We start from the raw sequence: 20,751 nt of genomic DNA, 5'->3' as shown, positions 1-20,751 counted from the left end.
GCAGACTAGATGGGCCAAGTGGTTCTTATCTGCCGTCAAATTCTATGTTTCTTTGTTACTAGATTCATTTATGTTGGTCTTGTGCAAATGACAGATGTTGTAAAATGGAACTGAATAATTATTGCAGGATTGAAGGCTGCATAATACAGTAGTACCATCTCGCCTGCTACAATTGTGGGGGGAGGAGGGGGGCAGAGCTTCAAACATTCTCACAGAGGGCGCTTGTAGACCCCCCCACCATGCCACTTATTGGTGTAAACGCAAATAGTTCTCTGTACCTGTCGGCATAAAAACAAGCACAAATAATTTATGAAATTCATTGATTTTATTTACTTTACTATATATGTATATGTTTAGGTAAACATTACATGAAATGTCCATGTTTAATACTGTGTATATAATTATATCCGCGCTAACACACTTGGCTAACAGAGGCATGCTATAACAGGTTTAGGCAACAAGCGATAAAACAGTCATTACAGTTCTGTGCCCTGCTATAACATTGTAAAGTGAGTGTGACCTTTACGGATTATGAGAGCAGACCATTAAAGAAAAGAAAATACAGGAGTCATACATTGAATATATTGCACAGAAAATCAGATGATCTGAACGGTAAGGGGCTAATTTGATTTACTCTTTTTCCCATTACTAACATAACCATTAATACTAAAATGTGCCTAGAAAATAATTGTTCTACAACTATAAATATTAACATATGAATATATCAAAATATTTGTAATTTGAAGAGATAATCATTTAGCAAGCCTTTGCATCTCATAATAGGTCTCCTCCCAGTGCCCTCCTGTCATTTACAGGCAGTAATAACATTACAGTACAATAGCCTGTATGATTGGGGTGGATATAACAATAATTTTGAAAGACACAGCCGCGAAGGTAAGTATCAGGGAGACTTTTGGGGTTAGGGCCCAGGTGTCAGGGGGGTTAGACACAAGGGGGGGGGGGGGGGGGGAATAGAATACTTATCCCCTCCACTGACAGGATCTTCAGTGCCGGGTTGCTGGTGTAGGTCATGTGACCATCAACATCCCGATGACTGGGATAGCATACCAAACCCCACGCAGCAAATGTGTTCCCTCTGACACAGGTGAAGAGAACACAATACCATTTATTCAAAGTGCTGCTTATGCTGCTCGGCAGGTTACTGTATCATCATCATGTCTAGTAGTGGCGGATTCAGGGGGGGGGGGGGCAAGGCACGATGATTTAGGGAAATGTTTTTTATAATTTTTTCCCGTAATTTAGGGAAATGTTTTTTATAATTTTATTTATTCTGTGCACAATAAGCAGGTAGAAGGGGCATACGGCAGCATCCGTAGTAACAGCAGTGAGCAGTCAGTCCAACCCCTCCCTGCACCCAGCAACCAGGAGTCCCAGTGACCAGACTCACCCCGTATACTCTCTGAATAGAGAGGTGGCGGGGACACCGGGACCCAGGCCACCGCCGGAGACCTGAATCTTTCCCAGCCTTGCAGATATCAATGAGAGGCTCCGAGGCTGAAATGTTCACTTATTGTACAAGGTGTTTCCTTCTATACAGTCAGTTGAAACTCTCCAGTGCACACCATGAATATGCTACCCTAGCTTTTACTTATAAACAGTCACTAGTTGAAGTTGCCACTTAACTAGATGGCTGTTTCTGAACTCGAATCTCTGTATCAATTTTCCATGATTTTCATATCCAGAGAAGCATATGAACTTCAACTACTAGCAAGCTTTCTGGAGCTTGATCCCTCAAAAGCTGAGAGCGGTCGGAAAGGTCGGGGGGCAGAGAGAGAGGGGGGAACAAAGCAATGGGTCAAAAAGGGGGCATGGGAGCAGGGGCACAGCACCAGCACAGCAACCTGTGTCAGCAGCCCAACATGTCTGTGTGAGTCTGCTGCTCCACTGATCGCTCCCGCTCCCAAACTGCCCCACGCATACTGCCCATCCACCCACTATCTCCTTGTCATCCACTATCCTCATGTCACTCCTGCCTATTCCCTTCACCCTCTGCCTCTCTGTCTCCCACTATCTCTCCCTATCACCCACTTCCTCACCCGCTACCTCTCCCCTGCGTCACTATCAACCAACCAACCAACCAACCCCATGTCAGACTAAAATAATCAGCTTATCAAAAATGTCACTATATTACATCCCCCACACGCTGAACTACATGCCCCTATACACTGCACTACATACCCTATATGCTACACTACATCACTACACTACATCCCCTTATATGCTACACCACATCGGTGCATTACATGCCCCTATATACTGCACTACAACACTACACTAGATACCCTATATGGTAAACTACATCACTACACTACATCCCCCTATAAGCTACACCAAATCCCCTCATCTGGGAGGCAAAATGGAGGTTGATACTGCTAACTGGGAGCACGGTGCCGATAATAAAGTCGGTCTTTAAACTCAACACAAAGCTGCTGTAGTGCTGTAGTGATACTCTGTGAGAGCTGGCGGTTGTCCAGGCTTTTGGTTTCCACTGTCAAGTTGATAGCTAGCAAAGTGAGACTTTGATTTCTGTATCATCAGTGACTGCACCTGTTAACAAGCAAAAACCTGGGCAGTGTGTCCTCGCAATGGTGTGTAGTCGGCAGCTTATTATCGGTTGGTGCTGGGCAGGCAGCTGGGATCATAGCTTACTGAAAAACACAGAACCAACAGCTCGCTTCTATAGCTTGCAGGGTGCACCGCACGCTAGTCGCAGCACTGCATGGCAAAGAAGAGAGTTCAAGACAGTGGTTGGCGTAGGAGAGATCCCAGGTACTGGAGCTCACCCGCACAGCGTCAAAGCCAGCTGCGGGCAGACAGGTGGGTCAGAGACACTGCCCGGGAGCCGTCTGCTGTCTCACTGGAGCAGCACAGCACTGCCGGTAAAAAACAAAACCCTGCTCCTCTGTAACTCCTCAGCGCCCCCTCAAATCCTGCATCCGAGATGCATGACAGGGTCAAAGGGTCAACACATTTGTTATTTTAACCCTAATCCTTAACCTCCCCTAGTGCATAACCCTAAACCTCCCCCTGATGCCCTACCCTAATCCTCCCCTTCCACAGCCTAACCCTATCCCTCTGCCAAGTGCCTGACTCTAGCTGCCCTCTCTGGCAGCCTAACCATCCCCCTAGTGCCCCGCCTTCTCCCGAACTCTGTGTCGACCGTTTGCATGCCAACCTTTTGACACTGTGGACATTTTGACCATCAACCATCGGGTGTTGACCTGTTGACTTTTTACTGCCTATCCCTCATCTGGATAACCTTAAATCTTTTTATATTTCCCTGTTGACCATATATCTTCCACCATTCTGCCCAACAATAGACTATGTTTTCCACGGTGGTCTACAGGATTGTACTGCACCTCGAACAGGGTAAGCTGAAATAACTAGGTAAAATACTTGCTGGCCATCAAATTCCCATACACAAGCAGATCTGCTCCTTTGGCCTTAGTGGCAAGATGTGCTATGTCCTATTTTATCTCCCATCTAAGAGACCAAATTAAAGGGTCCCGCTGTACTTAGTATTAATCAGACGGGGCCTATTGGTACTGTTGGTTGATGACTGCACACACTGCAAATATCAGTTACTGGCTGCCCAGATTTTCCTTTCCACCCTGTTGAATATCTGATAGATACAGTTAGAATTGCTGGTTGTCTCTGGTTCCTGTAAAAAGCAATCGGGGGTTGACTTTGGAATAATGTGGTCAAATATTAGAATTTGAAAAATAGCTTAAGATCAGAAAAACTTTAGAAGAAATATCTGTCAGACTTTAAACAGCGAAACAGTGACTGCAAAATATATTTTGTTTTTAAATGAATAATAATTCTGAACTTAATGCTACAACACTATCCTATACTCTTATTGTCTGCATGACCAATTACTTTTTCACAACTTCAAACAGCCTTCTCCTTACATATGGGATCGCTCTCTCTTTTTTATGTAGTAACCTCACACTAATGGTGCCCACACATGCTGCCATGGGAAAGGCTAGATGGGGGAATGAAGGGTGGAGAGTCTGGTTGGGGGAACGAAGGGTGGAGAAGATAGATGGGATAATGAAGGTGAGAGGAAAGGCTAGTTGGTGGAATGAAGGGGAGAGGATAGATGGGATAATGAAGGTGAGAGGAACGGCTAGATGGTGGAATGAAGGGGAGAGGATAGATGGGATAATGAAGGTGAGAGGAACGGCTAGATGGGGGAATGAAGGGGAGAGGATAGATGAGATAATGAAGGAGAGAGGAAAGGCTAAACGGGAGAATGAAGGGTGGAGAAGATATATGGGATAATGAAGGAGAGAGGAAAGGCTAGATGGGGGAATGGTGGAGAGGCTAGATAGGGGAATGAACGAGATAGGCTAGATGAAGAATTGAAGGGGAGGGGATAGGCTAGATGGGGGAATGAAAGGGAGGGTATAGGCTAGATGGGGTCTTGAAGGGGAAGGGAGAGGCTAGATGGGGGAATAAAGGCAAAATAAGAGGCAAGATGGGGAATGAGGGGGAAATGAAAGGCTGGATAGGACAATGAAGGGAGAGAGAGGATAGATGGGGGGATAAAGGGGCAGGGAGAAGCTATATGAGGGAATGGATGGGGCAGAAGATGCTAGATGGAGGAATTAAAGGTGGAAAGAGACTATATGAGGGGATGAAGGGGGGGGGGGAGAGGATCAATGGGGGAATGAAGCAATGCGGAAGCTAGATGAGAGAATGAAGAGGAGGAAGAAGCTAGATGGGGGAATGAATGAGGGCAGAAGAGGCTAATGAGGGAAATAAAGGGGGGTTAGCTGGAGTAATGTAAGGTGGCGTGAGGCTTTATTAGGGGAAGATAAGATAAATATGGGAATAAAAAGCGGAGAAGCTAGATGGGAGAATGAAGGGGGGAAGAAGCTAAATGGGGCAATATGGTGGAGGAAGAAGCTAGATGGGGCAATGAAAAGGTGGGGAAGCTAGATGGGGCAATGAAGGGGGAGAGAGGATATGATGGGGAATGTAGGGAGAATAAAGGGTTTAGAACAGGGGTTCCCAACCACGAACCTCAAGGCACTCTAACAGTCCAGGTTTTAAGTATAACCGTACTTGAGCGTAGGTGACTTAATCAGTACCTCCATTATTTTGAAATAACCAGCTGTACTCAAGCATGAGAAACACTGGTTTACAAGGATAAATGGGGGAATTGAAGATCAAAATAAGAATGGGGGGGAGGGGTGGAGGGTAGATGGAGGAATGAAGGTATATTATAAAGGGATCCTTGCTGTACTCTTGATACACAACTGCATGTACAGTACATAACATTTGTGAAATGGTTACCAATTTTCCAGATCTCCATAATAATATATTGTCAACATTGTAAGTATTTGATAATAACAACAGGTTGAGGACTTTATACTGGTCATGGTTTAAGAAATCATTCTGAAACGAACTTTTAGTTGTATAACCTACAAACTGCACACTGTAGTTAAGATGATATTTATCTTTGCAATGATATTTAGTATTTTCACCATAAAATAGTACACCAATACATATCATAGATAAGTCTGTGTTTATTACATAATCACTGCTCAAAGCTACAAATCTGTAGTTCTGCTTTCACACTCCTCAATTTTTTGAACATTCCCTAAATGGATCTCTATTGGAAAATCACTCAAGAGCCGTGGGGTACAACGGGAAAATGATACCCTCATGATATTAAAGGCAGAACATTTCAAATATTTAAACATTTTCATGTGTTTAAGAACATTTATACATATTTATGTAAAAATAAAAATAATTACAAGGGTCATTTAATTTTTTTAGCTCTGGTTTTTCATCCGGGACTTAATGCTGGCTGTGGAAGGTGTAAGTGAACCACACTCGAAGCTCGGAAGGGGCATCAGCTTTGGTGGCTTCTATGATAAGAGAAGGCCCCACAGATGTTATAGTGATGGGAATCTCGTCCTTTGTGAGTTCAGCTGCAGAGGAAAGTTACAGCAGAACAGTTTGCAAATGACTTAGAGCAAAGGTGACATTTTTTGTTTATCTATAGGACATAGGGCAGGGACACTGGCTTTACGTATTACACACTCACATTCATGTTATAAATAAATCCATGCTTATTTAAAATGATTCTTAATGCATTATTAAAGTTATATTATTACAACCAACTATATTTCCATACTGCATCATCACAGAGATTTACATTTATAATGGTACAGTAAGTATTCTTTTCAGCATTGTGAGAATAACTTCCCACATATCATTACCATCTGTTCCAGGGATTATGACTGGTTTACATTCATTAGCCATCTGGTAGGCCAAGAAAAAGCGGAGGGAGGGAAACATCCGCACTGGTAAAGACACTGGCGTGTAGTGTTATTATAGGTAGGTAATTCCACTTATAGGAGACATATGGCCCTTACGGGTATTTTAAAATTCTATAGTGGAGGTCACCCGTGAGAGTAAAAATGGAGTATTATAGACAGTGTTGGACTGGCCCACAGGGGTACAGGGGGAACCACCGGTGGGCCCCACTGCCTGGGGGCCCCCTCCTTCCCCTCTAAGGATCAAGGTTCCAGATTGTGCACTTGAATTATACATTACATGTGTTACCTTATACTGCACATGACTATGTTGTATTTTCTACAGTGCATTACTATATAAATATATCTAGGGGCCCAGGCCATGCACTCTCTAATGGTTAGCTAAATATCTGTGGAGGCTGGACACCCCCCCTCTGGAGATTGGCCACACCCTAAACATGGGCCCCTACCATGGCATCCCCCCCGGTGGGACCTTCATGCCCCAGTCCGACACTGATTATAGAGCACCAATAGACAAGGACTCTCTTTGTTGGGGCACTCAACCTGCCAATGTCATTAAAACTTTAATTTAAAGGTATAAATTATAGTGAGTAACTAAGTCATAGTCTCAAGCAAAGACACATCCAAGCAGAACATATGAAAAAAAAACAACCCATATACTGTAATGTGTACACACTGACGTAGGTTTGACCAAGGTTGAGGTCAAATTTTTTGGTGTACAGGTAATGCATCTCAGATAGATTATCAGGTGATGTGTATCAAATACAATTACCAGAGCCACAGTAAGTCTATAACCCTTAACCACTTGCCTGGCATAGTCGTATCAGATGCGACCAGACCAGCAAGTGCTTTATCTGACCTGGTCGCTCAGGATGCGACCAGTCAGATAAACTGTGTTTTTAGAGAAACTTCCTTCCGCTGCTTCTCTCAGAGGGACTGGAAGGTCCCTCTGCCTCCCCGCACCCTCCCCCCAGTGTTTGCTATGCTGCCGATCATTATTGATTGGTCAGCCGCTGGGAAGTGTAAACTAACCCCCCACCCCCACCCCCCAAAGCCTCCCTGTGTACCTGGCGGCTGTCCCCACTGTTAAAAGTAAAGTTGCAATGAAGCAAGAACCTGATCCCCCACTAAATACAGTCAGGAACCGCAAAGAGACTGCACCAATTATTTGCGGTATTCCCCAATTTTTGATGCCGGCTGGAGGGTAAGAGTACTGCACATGTAACAGCTGTGTGCCAAATGGTATCCGTTCAGATGGTCGACAATGTTAAGGTCAACACTCATCAGGTCGACCACTAATGGTCGACATTGATATGGTCGACCTGGACAAATGGTCGACACGTGAAAATGGTCAAAATGGTCGGCACATGAAATGGTCGACGTGGCTTTTAAAAAAAAAATTAATAGATTTTTTAACTTCATACTTTACCATCCACGTGGACTACGATTGGGAATGGTAATGAGCCATGCAAGGGGATGCGGTACACTAATTGGGGTTCCTGGTCATGTTACGGAAAAAATGACACAAAAAACAGTCCAAAAATCCATGTCGACCTTTTCATGCGTCGACCTGCCACATGTCAACCATTTGTCCATGTCGACCATGTCAATGTCGACCAATAGGGGTCAACCTAATGACTGTCGACCGTAACATTGTCGATTATTCATACCGGAACCGTGCTGAATGCTCCCAGACAGATATTAAACTATCTGCCTAAAATATCTGGATCAACGGCACTAAATCATCTACTGTGTGGAAACACTTCATAATCAGTATTATGCTTCTGAGGTAGTGAACCAGATATAATATTTTTGAATGAATCTTTTTGGACTCTCTTTTTTAACTGCCAGATGTGCCATTATAAAAATTATATTTTGTAATAAATGAATGTGATGGTATACATTTAATAAATATCTATTTCTTTTTTACCTTTTAAATGCCTGTGTGAGGTGGTTACTTCAGCCATAGCAGTGTATAAGTGCAGCGATAATTTAACTTTATACTAGTCTAAAATTTTGTAAAGAATAATTTTGATACAATAATAGGTATCCTGAGGCGGAAAGAAATCCAATGTATTGAATATGTATTGGGTGCAAATACCCAAATAGTGTTTACGCAGCAGCACAACAAATCAGGCTTGCCTACCGGCTCCCGATATATCAATGAGCCTCCCGCTGCCCCGCACACATTGCCAGCCCTCACGGTTTTTAAGAGCTACCTGAAAATCCGGACTGCGCATGCGCGAGTCCGGCAATGCGGGGTGGGGGTGGGGTAGAGACTAGATCCCCCTCTGTTTTAGTAACTGAAGAGGAACTAGACTATTTAGTATGAGCCTTCTATTTCCTCTTCTGTTTATGTACGTTTTTACGGAAGGGGAACTAAACACTATCAAAGTGGAGACTAGATCCCCCTCTGTTTCAGTAACTGAAGAGGAACTAGATGATTTATTATAAACCATCTATTTCCTCTTCTGTTTATGTAAAGTTTTGTTCCCCGCTGTTCAGATAGGTTATTTGTTTTTGTCTATGCACCAATGGACCCTCGCGGGCTCGCTTCGCTCGCCACGCTTCGGGCTCGGTGTCTCGCTTCGCTCGCCACAGGTTACTATTCCAAATAGTTTGTGACATGTCTTATGGGAAAGGTCCTCTCCACGAAGGGAAACTAGATGCTACCCTGTTGAAAAACGGACCATCACATGGTCTGGTCACATGGTCTGTGATGTCACCGGCTAACATTTACGGAAGGGGAACTAGACGCTTCCGTGGGGGTGGGCTGCAAGGGAAAGGTCATGGCCGGCCACCGCACCGCGGGGTTGTGGGTAGCGGTGGCCGTCTTGTACAGTATGGAGCCGGGCAGTCTGAGCGGCAGGAGCAGTGTCGGGGAACTAAAGAGAGCAGAGCAGCTTCCTATTCACCCAAGCTCATACTGTAGCTCTACATCGCTGTGGCTGGCCCCGCCCATCACACTCACCCACTGCATGTAAAAGCCAGGCCAGCTTTCCTCCTCCTGGTTCCTGCATGTGCCTGCCCTGATCTGCCTCCCCCCACCTCACTGTCCATGGGCGGGATCCCTGCTCTTCACAGGAGGCAGCTGCAGCAACAAAAGCCAGGTGGGTGCTGTCTGTACTGGGGGTTATATGGGAGGTGGGGGGCTGTGTATAGTGCTACTGGGTGTAATATGGGGGGGGAGGGGGCTGTGTAAAATGTAGTGTAATGTGCTGCTGGGTGTAATATGGGGGGGGGGCTGTGTATAGTGCTACTGGGTGTAATATGGGGGGGAGGGGCTGTGTAAAATGTAGTGTAATGTGCTGCTGGGTGTAATATGGGGGGGGGCTGTGTATAGTGCTACTGGGTGTAATATGGGGGGGGAGGGGGCTGTGTAAAATGTAGTGTAATGTGCTGCTGGGTGTAATATGGGGGGAGGGGGCTGTGTAAAATGTAGTGTAATGTGCTGCTGGGTGTAAGATGGAGGGGCTGTGTATAGTGCTACTGGGTGTAATATGGGGGGAGGGGGCTGTGTATAGTGCTACTGGGTGTAATATGGGGGGGAGGGGGCTGTGTAAAATGTAGTGTAATGTGCTGCTGGGTGTACTATGGGTGGCTGTGTATAGTGCTACTGGGTGTAATATGGGGGGGAGGGGGCTGTGTAAAATGTAGTGTAATGTGCTGCTGGGTGTAAGATGGGGGGCTGTGTATAGTGCTACTGGGTGTAATATGGGGGGAGGGGGCTGTGTATAGTGCTACTGGGTGTAATATGGGGGGGAGGGGGCTGTGTAAAATGTAGTGTAATGTGCTGCTGGGTGTAATATGGGGGGGGGGGCTGTGTATAGTGCTACTGGTTGTAATATGGGGGGGAGGGGGCTGTGTAAAATGTAGTGTAATGTGCTGCTGGGTGTAATATGGGGGGGGGGCTGTGTATAGTGCTACTGGGTGTAATATGGGGGAGGGGTCTGTGTAAAATGTAGTGTAATGTGCTGCTGGGTGTAAGATGGAGGGGCTGTGTATAGTGCTACTGGGTGTAATATGGGGGGAGGGGGCTGTGTAAAATGTAGTGTAATGTGCTGCTGGGTGTAATATGGGGGGGCTGTGTATAGTGCTACTGGGTGTAATATGGGGGGAGGGGGCTGTGTAAAATGTAGTGTAATGTGCTGCTGGGTGTAATATGGGGGGGCTGTGTATAGTGCTACTGGGTGTAATATGGGGGGGAGGGGGCTGTGTAAAATGTAGTGTAATGTGCTGCTGGGTGTAATATGGGGGGGCTGTGTATAGTGCTACTGGGTGTAATATGGGGGGAGGGGGCTGTGTAAAATGTAGTGTTATATGCTGCTGGGTGTAATATGGGGGGGAGGGGGCTGTGTAAAATGTAGTGTTATGTGCTGCTGGGTGTAAGATGGAGGGGCTGTGTATAGTGCTACTGGGTGTAATATGGGGGGAGGGGGCTGTGCAAAATGTAGTGTAATGTGCTGCTGGGTGTAATATGGGGGGAGGGGGCTGTGTAAAATGTAGTGTAATGTGCTGCTGGGTGTAAGATGGAGGGGCTGTGTATAGTGCTACTGGGTGTAATATGGGGGGAGGGGGCTGTGTATAGTGCTACTGGGTGTAATATGGGGGGGAGGGGCTGTGTAAAATGTAGTGTAATGTGCTGCTGGGTGTAATATGGGGGGGCTGTGTATAGTGATACTGGGTGTAATATGGGGGGAGGGGGCTGTGTAAAATGTAGTGTAATGTGCTGCTGGGTGTAATATGGGGGGCTGTGTATAGTGATACTGGGTGTAATATGGGGGGAGGGGGCTGTGTAAAATGTAGTGTAATGTGCTGCTGGGTGTAAGATGGAGGGGCTGTGTATAGCGTAGAGTGCTACTCAGACTTGCCTACCCTCCCGCATTCAGCGGGAGGCTCCCGGTTTTGACCTCAACCTCCCGCTGCCCCGCAAATCTGCCCTGTACTCCCGTTTTTTCAACTATTTTATTGAGACTATGCGGACTGCGCATGCGCCAGTTGGGAAGTACCGTGGGCCGGGCCTGGATATTGCTTTATTGCTGGCCACCGCAGGGTTATTATGCGCAGCTGGCAGGGAGGCTGTGTGCAGCAGAGACCCGGAGACCCCAGCAGCGGAGACCCTAGCAGCGGCGGCAGCGGAGACTCCATCGGTGGCGGCTGCAGAGACCTCATCACCAGTGGCGGCAGCAGCACAGAATGTAAGGTAACCAAAAAAGCCAGCCTGCGTCTTGGATGGGGTCCATGTGGCTGGGGTGGGGAGAGCAGGACAGGGCTGAAGAAAATTAACAAAGTGGGTACTGAGTGATGGGTGCAGAGTGATTACATGTTATTGCTGCCCAAGCTGACTATCACTCATCCTAGGGGGAGCGCTGACAGTATTATAGGAACAGGGACAGTGTTACAGGGATAGTGTCAGAGTTACAGGGATAGTGTCAGCATTATAGGAATAGTGTCAGATTTACTGGGATAGTGTCAGCATTATAGTACAGGGTCAGCGTTATAGTACAGGGTCAGCGTTATAGGAACTGGGTCAGAGTTACAGGGGGACGGTCAGTGTTATAGTACAGGGTTAGTGTTACAGGGATAGGGTCCGCATTACAGGGATAGGGTCAACGTTATAGGGCCAGAGTCAGCGTTATAGGGTCAGAGTTATAGTATAGGGTCAGTGTTATAGGGTCAGGGACAGCGTTATAGGGTCAGAGTTACAGGGACAGGGTCAGTGTTACAGGGATAGGGACAGCGTTATAGGGCCAGGGTCAGCATTATAGTATAGTATAGTGTCAGCGTTATAGGGATAAGGTCAGCGATATAGGGATAGGGTCAGCGTTACAGGGATAGGGTCAGTGTTATAGGGATAGGGTCAGTGTTATAGGGATAGTGTCAGAATTATAGAGATAGGGTCAGTGTCATAGTATAGTATAGTGTCAGCGTTATTGGGATAGGGTCAGCGTTATAGGGATAGGGTCAGTGTTATAGGGATAGGGTCAGCGTTACATGGATAGTGTCAGCGTTATAGTATAGTATAAGGTCAGCATTATAGGGATAGGGTCAGCGTTATAGTATAGTGTCAGCGTTATAGGGATAGGGTCAGCGTTATAGGGATAGGGTCAGCGTTATAGTATAGTGTCAGCGTTATAGGGATAGTGTCAGCGTTATAGGGATAGGGTCAGCGTTATAGGGATAGGGTCAGCGTTATAGTATAGTATAAGGTCAGCGTTACAGGGATAGGGTCAGCGTTATAGTATAGGGATAGGGTCAGTGTTATAGGGATAGGGTCAGTGTTATAGGGATAGGGTCAGTGTTATAGGGATAGGGTCAGTGTTATAGGGATAGAGTCAGTGTTATAGGGATAGGGTCAGCGTTACAGGGATAGTGTCAGCGTTATAGTATAGCATAAGGTCAGCGTTACAGGGATAGGGTCAGCATTATAGTATAGTATAGTGTCAGCGTTACAGGGATAGGGTCAGTGTTGCAGGGATAGTGTCAGAGTTATAGGGATAGGGTCAGCGTTATTGAGATAGGGTCAGCGGTATAGGGTCAGAGTTATAGGGACTGGGTCAGAGTTACAGGGGGAGGGTCAGTGTTATAGTACAGGGTCAGCGTTATAAGTATAGGGTCAGCGTTATAGGAACTGGGTCAGAGTTACAGGGGGACGGTCAGTGTTATAGTATAGGGTCAGTGTTACAGGGACAGGGTCAGTGTTATAGGGCCAGAGTTACAGAGACAGGGTCAGTGTTACAGGGATAGGGACAGCGTTATAGGGATAGGGTCAGCAATATAGTATGGGATAAGGTCAGCGGTATAGGGATAGGGTCAGTGGTATAGGGATAGGGTCAGCGATATAGGGATAGGGTCAGCGATATAGGGATAGGGTCAGCGTTACAGGGATAGGGTCAGCGTTACAGGGATAGGGTCAGCGTAACAGGGATAGGGTCAGCGTTATAGGGATAGGGTCAGTGTTATAGTATAGTATAGGGTCAGCGTTATAGGGATAGGGTCAGCGTTATAGTATAGTATAGTGTCAGCGTTATTGGGATAGGGTCAGTGTTATAGTATAGTATAGGGTCAGCGTTATAGGGATAGGGTCAGCGTTATAGTATAGTATAGTGTCAGCGTTATTGGGATAGGGTCAGTGTTATAGGGATAGGGTCAGCGTTACAGGGATAGGGTCAGTGTCATAGTATAGTATAGTGTCAGCATTATTGGGATAGGGCCAGCGTTATAGTATAGTATAGTGTCAGCGTTATTGGGATAGGGTCAGTGTTATAGGGATAGGGTCAGCGTTATAGTATAGTATAGTGTCAGCGTTATAGGGATAGGGTCAGTGTTATAGGGATAGGGTCAGTGTTATAGGGTCAGCGTTACAGGGATAGGGTCAGCGTTATAGTATAGTATAGTGTCAGCGTTATAGGGATAGGGTCAGTGTTATAGGGATAGGGTCAGCGTTACAGGGATAGGGTCAGCGTTATAGTATAGTATAAGGTCAGCGTTATAGGGATAGGGTCAGCGTTATAGTATAGTATAGTGTCAGCGTTATAGGGATAGGGTCAGTGTTATAGGGATAGGGTCAGTGTTATAGGGATAGGGTCAGCGTTACAGGGATAGGGTCAGCGTTACAGGGATAGGGTCAGCGTTACAGGGATAGGGTCAGCGTTATGGTATAGTATAAGGTCAGCGTTACAGGGATAGGGTCAGCGTTATAGTATAGTATAGTGTCAGCGTTATAGTATAGTATAGTGTCAGCGTTATAGTATAGTATAGTGTCAGCGTTATAGGGATAGGGTCAGCGTTATAGGGATAGGGTCAGTGTTATAGGGATAGTGTCAGTTTTATAGGGATAGTGTCAGTGTTATAGGGATAGGGTCAGCGTTACAGGGATAGGGTCAGCGTTATAGTATAGTATAAGGTCAGCGTTATAGGGATAGGGTCAGCGTTATAGGGATAGGGTCAGCGTTATAGGGATAGGGTCAGTGTTATAGGGATAGGGTCAGCGTTACAGGGATAGGGTCAGCGATATAGTATAGAATAGTGTCAGCGTTATAGGTACAGGGTCAGTGTTATATGCATAATGTCAGCGTTATAGGGATAGGGTCAGCGTTATAGTATAGTATAGTGTCAGCGTTATTGGGATAGGGTCAGTGTTATAGGGATAGGGTCAGCGTTATAGTATAGTATAGTGTCAGCGTTATAGGGATAGGGTCAGCGTTATAGGGATAGGGTCAGTGTTATAGTATAGTATAGTGTCAGCGTTATTGGGATAGGGTCAGCGTTATAGTATAGTATAGTGTCAGCGTTATAGGGATAGTGAATAAATTATGAAAGCGCTGTCCAATAACAAAGAGTATTTATTAAACAATTAAGATCAACCATAAAATCACATTTAAAACCACATATACTCAATATTTCTCTATCGTCCTAAGTGGATGCTGGGGTTCCTGAAAGGACCATGGGGAATAGCGGCTCCGCAGGAGACAGGGCACAAAAAAGTAAAGCTTTACTAGGTCAGGTGGTGTGCACTGGCTCCTCCCCCTATGACCCTCCTCCAGACTCCAGTTAGATTTTGTGCCCGAACGAGAAGGGTGCAATCTAGGTGGCTCTCCTAAAGAGCTGCTTAGAGAAAGTTTAGTTTAGGTTTTTTTTCTTTACAGTGAGTCCTGCTGGCAACAGGATCACTGCAACGTGGGACTTAGGGGGAAAGTAGTAAACTCACCTGCATGCAGAGTGGATTTGCTGCTTGGCTACTGGACACCATTAGCTCCAGAGGGATCGAACACAGGCCCAGCCGTGGAGTCCGGTCCCGGAGCCGCGCCGCCGACCCCCTTGCAGATGCTGAAGCGTGAAGAGGTCCGGAAACCGGCGGCTGAAGACTCCTCAGTCTTCATAAGGTAGCGCACAGCACTGCAGCTGTGCGCCATTTTCCTCTCAGCACACTTCACTGGGCAGTCACTGAGGGTGCAGAGCGCTGGGGGGGGGCGCTCTGAGAGGCAAATATAAACCTTATACAAGGCTAAAAATACCTCACATATAGCCCATAGGGGCTATATGGAGATATTTAACCCCTGCCTGACTGGAAAAATAGCGGGAGAAGAACCCGCCGAAAAAGGGGCGGGGCCTATCTCCTCAGCACACGGCGCCATTTTCTGTCACAGCTCCGCTGGTCAGAACGGCTCCCAGGTCTCTCCCCTGCACTGCACTACAGAAACAGGGTAAAACAGAGAGGGGGGGCACATTAATGGCTATATATATATATATATTAAAGCAGCTATAAGGGAGCACTTAATATAAGGATATCCCTTGTATATATAGCGCTTTGTGGTGTGTGCTGGCAGACTCTCCCTCTGTCTCCCCAAAAGGGCTAGTGGGTCCTGTCTTCATTAGAGCATTCCCTGTGAGTTTGCGGTGTGTGTCGGTACGTGGTGTCGACATGTATGAGGACGATATTGGTGTGGAGGCGGAGCAATTGCCAAATATGCAGATGTCACCCCCCAGGGGGTCGACACCAGAATGGATGCCTTTATTTGTGGAATTACGTGATGGTTTATCTTCCCTTAAACAGTCAGTTGAGGACATGAGGCGGCCGGACAATCAATTAATGCCTGTCCAGGCGCCTCAAACACCGTCAGGGGCTGTAAAACGCCCTTTGCCTCAGTCGGTCGACACAGACCCAGACACGGGCACTGATTCCAGTGACGACGGTAGAAATTCAAACGTATTTTCCAGTAGGGCCACACGTTATATGATTTTGGCAATGAAGGAGACGTTACATTTAGCTGATACTACAGATACCGTAAAACAGGGTATTATGTATGGTGTGAAAAAACTACAAACAGTTTTTCCTGAATCAGAAGAATTAAATGACGTGTGTGATGAAGCGTGGGTTGCTCCTGATAAAAAGTTGATAATTTCAAAAAAGTTATTGGCATTATACCCTTTCCCGCCAGAGGTTAGGGCGCGCTGGGAAACATCCCCTAAGGTGGACAAGGCGCTCACACGCTTATCCAAACAAGTGGCGTTACCCTCTCCTGAGACGGCCGCACTTAAGGATCCATCAGATAGAAAGATGGAAGTTATTCAAAAGAATATATACACACATGCAGGTGTTATACTACGACCAGCTATAGCAACTGCCTGGATGTGCAGTGCTGGAGTAGTTTGGTCAGAATCCCTGATTGAAAATATTGATACCCTAGATAGGGACAATGTTTTACTGTCGTTAGAACAAATAAAGGATGCATTTATCTATATGCGTGATGCACAGAGGGATATTTGCACACTGGCATCTCGGGTGAGTGCTATGTCCATTTCAGCCAGAAGAGCCTTATGGACACGACAGTGGACAGGCGATGCGGATTCAAAACGTCACATGGAGGTTTTGCCGTATAAAGGGGAGGAGTTATTTGGAGTTGGTCTATCAGACTTGGTGGCCACGGCTACTGCCGGGAAATCCACTTTTTTACCTCAAGTCACTCCCCAACAGAGAAAGGCACCGACCTTTCAACCGCAGCCTTTTCGCTCCTACAAAAATAAGAGAGCAAAGGGCTTGTCGTACCTGCCACGAGGCAGAGGAAGAGGGAAGAGACACCAACAGGCAGCTCCTTCCCAGGAACAGAAGCCCTCCCCGGCTCCTGCAAAAACCTCAGCATGACGCTGGGGCCTCTCAAGCGGACTCGGGGACAGTGGGGGGCCGTCTCAAAAATTACAGCGCGCAGTGGGCTCACTCGCAGGTAGACCCCTGGATCCTGCAGATAATATCTCAGGGGTACAGGTTGGAATTAGAGACGGATCCTCCTCATCGTTTCCTGAAGTCTGCCTTACCAACCGTCTCTTCCGAAAGGGAGAGGGGGTTGGAAGCCATTCACAAGCTGTACGCTCAGCAGGTGATAGTCAAAGTACCCCTATTACAACAAGGAAAGGGGTATTATTCCACTCTATTTGTGGTACCGAAGCCGGATGGCTCGGTAAGGCCTATTCTAAATCTGAAGTCCTTGAACCTCTACATAAAAAAGTTCAAGTTCAAGATGGAGTCACTCAGAGCAGTGATAGCGAACCTGGAAGAAGGGGACTTTATGGTATCCTTGGACATCAAGGATGCGTATCTACACGTTCCGATTTACCCCGCACACCAGGGGTACCTCAGGTTCATTGTTCAAAACTGTCACTATCAGTTTCAGACGCTGCCGTTCGGATTGTCCACGGCGCCTCGGGTCTTTACCAAGGTAATGGCCGAGATGATGATTCTTCTTCGAAGAAAAGGCGTATTAGTTATCCCATACTTGGACGATCTCCTAATAAGGGCAAGGTCCAGAGAACAGCTGGAGACAGCTTTAGCACTATCTCAAGAGGTGCTAAGACAACACGGGTGGATTCTGAATATTCCAAAATCCCATTTAATCCCGACAACTCGTCTGCTGTTCCTAGGAATGATTCTGGACACGGTTCAGAAAAAGGTTTTCCTTCCAGAGGAAAAAGCCAAGGAGTTATCCGATCTGGTCAGGAACCTCCTAAAACCAGGAAAAGTGTCAGTACATCAATGCACAAGAGTCCTGGGAAAAATGGTGGCTTCTTACGAAGCAATTCCATTCGGCAGATTCCATGCAAGAATATTCCAAAGGGATCTGTTGGACAAATGGTCAGGGTCGCATCTGCAGATGCACCTGCGAATAACCCTGTCACCAAAGACAAGGGTGTCACTTCTGTGGTGGTTGCAGAAGGCTCACCTATTAGAAGGCCGCAGATTCGGCATTCAGGATTGGATCCTGGTGACCACGGACGCCAGCCTGAGAGGCTGGGGAGCAGTCACACAAGGAAGAAACTTCCAGGGAGTATGGACGAGTCTGGAAAAGTCTCTTCACATAAACATTCTGGAACTAAGAGCAATCTACAATGCTCTAAGCCAGGCGGAACTTCTCCTGCAAGGAAAGCCGGTGTTGATTCAGTCGGACAACATCACGGCGGTCGCCCATGTAAACAGGCAGGGCGGCACAAGAAGCAGGAGTGCAATGGCAGAAGCTGCCAAGATTCTTCGCTGGGCGGAGAATCACGTGATAGCACTGTCAGCAGTGTTCATCCCGGGCGTGGACAACTGGGAAGCAGACTTCCTCAGCAGACACGATCTTCATCCGGGAGAGGGGGGTCTACATCCAGAAGTCTTCAACATGTTAATAGACCGTTGGGAAAGACCAATTGTAGACATGATGGCGTCTCGCCTCAACAAGAAACTGGACAAATATTGCGCCAGGTCAAGAGATCCACAGGCAATAGCTGTGGACGCACTGGTAACTCCTTGGGTGTACCAGTCAGTGTATGTGTTTCCTCCTCTGCCGCTCATACCAAAGGTATTGAAGATCATACGGCAAAGAAGAGTAAGAACAATACTAGTGGTTCCGGATTGGCCGAGAAGGACTTGGTATCCGGAACTTCAAGAGATGCTCACGGACGAACCGTGGCCTCTACCTCTGAGAAGGGACCTGCTACAGCAGGGTCCCTGTCTTTTTCAAGACTTACCGCGGCTGCGTTTGACGGCATGGCGGTTGAACGCCAGATCCTAAAAGGGAAAGGCATTCCAGAAGAAGTCATTCCTACCTTGATTAAGGCACGGAAGGAAGTCACCGTGAAACATTATCACCGCATTTGGCGAAAATATGTAGCGTGGTGCGAGGATCGGAGGGTTCCGACGGAGGAATTCCAACTGGGTCGTTTCCTACATTTCCTGCAATCAGGATTATCTATGGGTCTCAAATTGGGATCCATTAAGGTTCAAATTTCGGCCCTGTCAATATTCTTCCAAAAAGAATTGGCCTCTGTCCCTGAGGTCCAGACTTTTGTCAAGGGAGTACTGCATATACAGCCTCCTGTGGTGCCTCCGGTGGCACCGTGGGATCTAAATGTAGTTTTAGATTTCCTCAAATCCCATTGGTTTGAACCATTGAAAAAGGTGGATTTGAAATATCTCACATTGAAAGTGACTATGTTACTAGCCCTGGCCTCTGCCAGGAGAGTATCTGAACTGGCGGCTTTATCTTATAAAAGTCCTTATCTAATCTTCCATTCGGATAGGGCAGAACTGCGGACTCGTCCGCATTTTCTCCCTAAAGTGGTATCAGCATTTCATCTGAACCAACCTATTGTGGTGCCTGCGGCCACTAGCGACTTGGAGGACTCCAAGTTGTTGGACGTTGTCAGAGCCTTAAAAATATACATTGCAAGGACGGCTGGAGTCAGAAAATCTGACTCGCTGTTTATATTGTATGCACCCAACAAGTTGGGCGCACCTGCTTCTAAGCAGTCGATTGCTCGTTGGATTTGTAACACAATTCAACTTGCACATTCTGTGGCAGGCCTGCCACAGCCTAAAACTGTAAAAGCCCACTCCACAAGGAAGGTGGGCTCATCTTGGGCGGCTGCCCGAGGGGTCTCGGCATTACAACTCTGCCGAGCAGCTACGTGGTCGGGGGAGAACACGTTTGTAAAATTTTACAAATTTGATACCCTGGCAAAGGAGGACCTGGAGTTCTCTCATTCGGTGCTGCAGAGTCATCCGCACTCTCCCGCCCGTTTGGGAGCTTTGGTATAATCCCCATGGTCCTTTCAGGAACCCCAGCATCCACTTAGGACGATAGAGAAAATAAGAATTTACTTACCGATAATTCTATTTCTCGGAGTCCGTAGTGGATGCTGGGCGCCCATCCCAAGTGCGGATTATCTGCAATACTTGTACATAGTTATTGTTAACTAATTCGGGTTATTGTTAAGGAGCCATCTTTAAGAGGCCCTTTCTGTTGTCATACTGTTAACTGGGTTTAGATCACAAGTTGTACGGTGTGATTGGTGTGGCTGGTATGAGTCTTACCCGGGATTCAAAATGCCTCCCTTATTGTGTATGCTCGTCCGGGCACAGTACCTAACTGGAGTCTGGAGGAGGGTCATAGGGGGAGGAGCCAGTGCACACCACCTGACCTAGTAAAGCTTTACTTTTTTGTGCCCTGTCTCCTGCGGAGCCGCTATTCCCCATGGTCCTTTCAGGAACCCCAGCATCCACTACGGACTCCGAGAAATAGAATTATCGGTAAGTAAATTCTTATTTTCTTTTACTTAACACTCTTTCAGAGATCATACAAGACAATAATAGCACTGCATGTAACAATTTCAGCTGTACGGGGGGGATACACTTGCAATATCAGCATACTATGTTGCAATTATTTAAACTGAATGTATCCACACCAATACAATTCTCCACAACATGCGTTGGGATAATTCTGTGGTCTTCTGTGACTAATGAATATTACATTTTAAATGACAGTTCCAAACAATTCCAGAGGATAGCAATATTGATATGCCCCAATCTTTAGTATAATATTCTTGAAACTTGGATACGCTTACCGAATGAATAGCTCTCCTGCTTTGGAGAGGCAGGTCCAGTTCCAATTGATGGTACGGACGG

The 20,751-nt window shown here is 46.6% G+C and overlaps 1 protein-coding gene across 6 annotated transcripts in view; it reads right to left on the bottom strand.

Moving 5' to 3' along the window:
- Nucleotides 1–303: 303 nt before the first annotated feature.
- The window catches only part of LOC134968915 (ovochymase-2-like), a 235,824-nt gene continuing 215,376 nt past the window's right edge, over nt 304–20,751 (bottom strand). For all 6 annotated transcript variants that reach the window (XM_063944490.1, XM_063944489.1, XM_063944493.1 and 3 more), the window contains one exon: nt 304–5,963. In XM_063944490.1, coding sequence (XP_063800560.1) covers nt 5,830–5,963 — 134 coding nt within the window. In that variant the 3' untranslated portion in view covers nt 304–5,829. The remainder of the gene's footprint in view (nt 5,964–20,751) is intronic.

Source organism: Pseudophryne corroboree, chromosome 11, assembly GCF_028390025.1.
Source record: "Pseudophryne corroboree isolate aPseCor3 chromosome 11, aPseCor3.hap2, whole genome shotgun sequence".
NCBI lineage: Eukaryota > Metazoa > Chordata > Amphibia > Anura > Myobatrachidae > Pseudophryne > Pseudophryne corroboree.
This window is presented reverse-complemented; position numbering and strand designations above follow the sequence as displayed.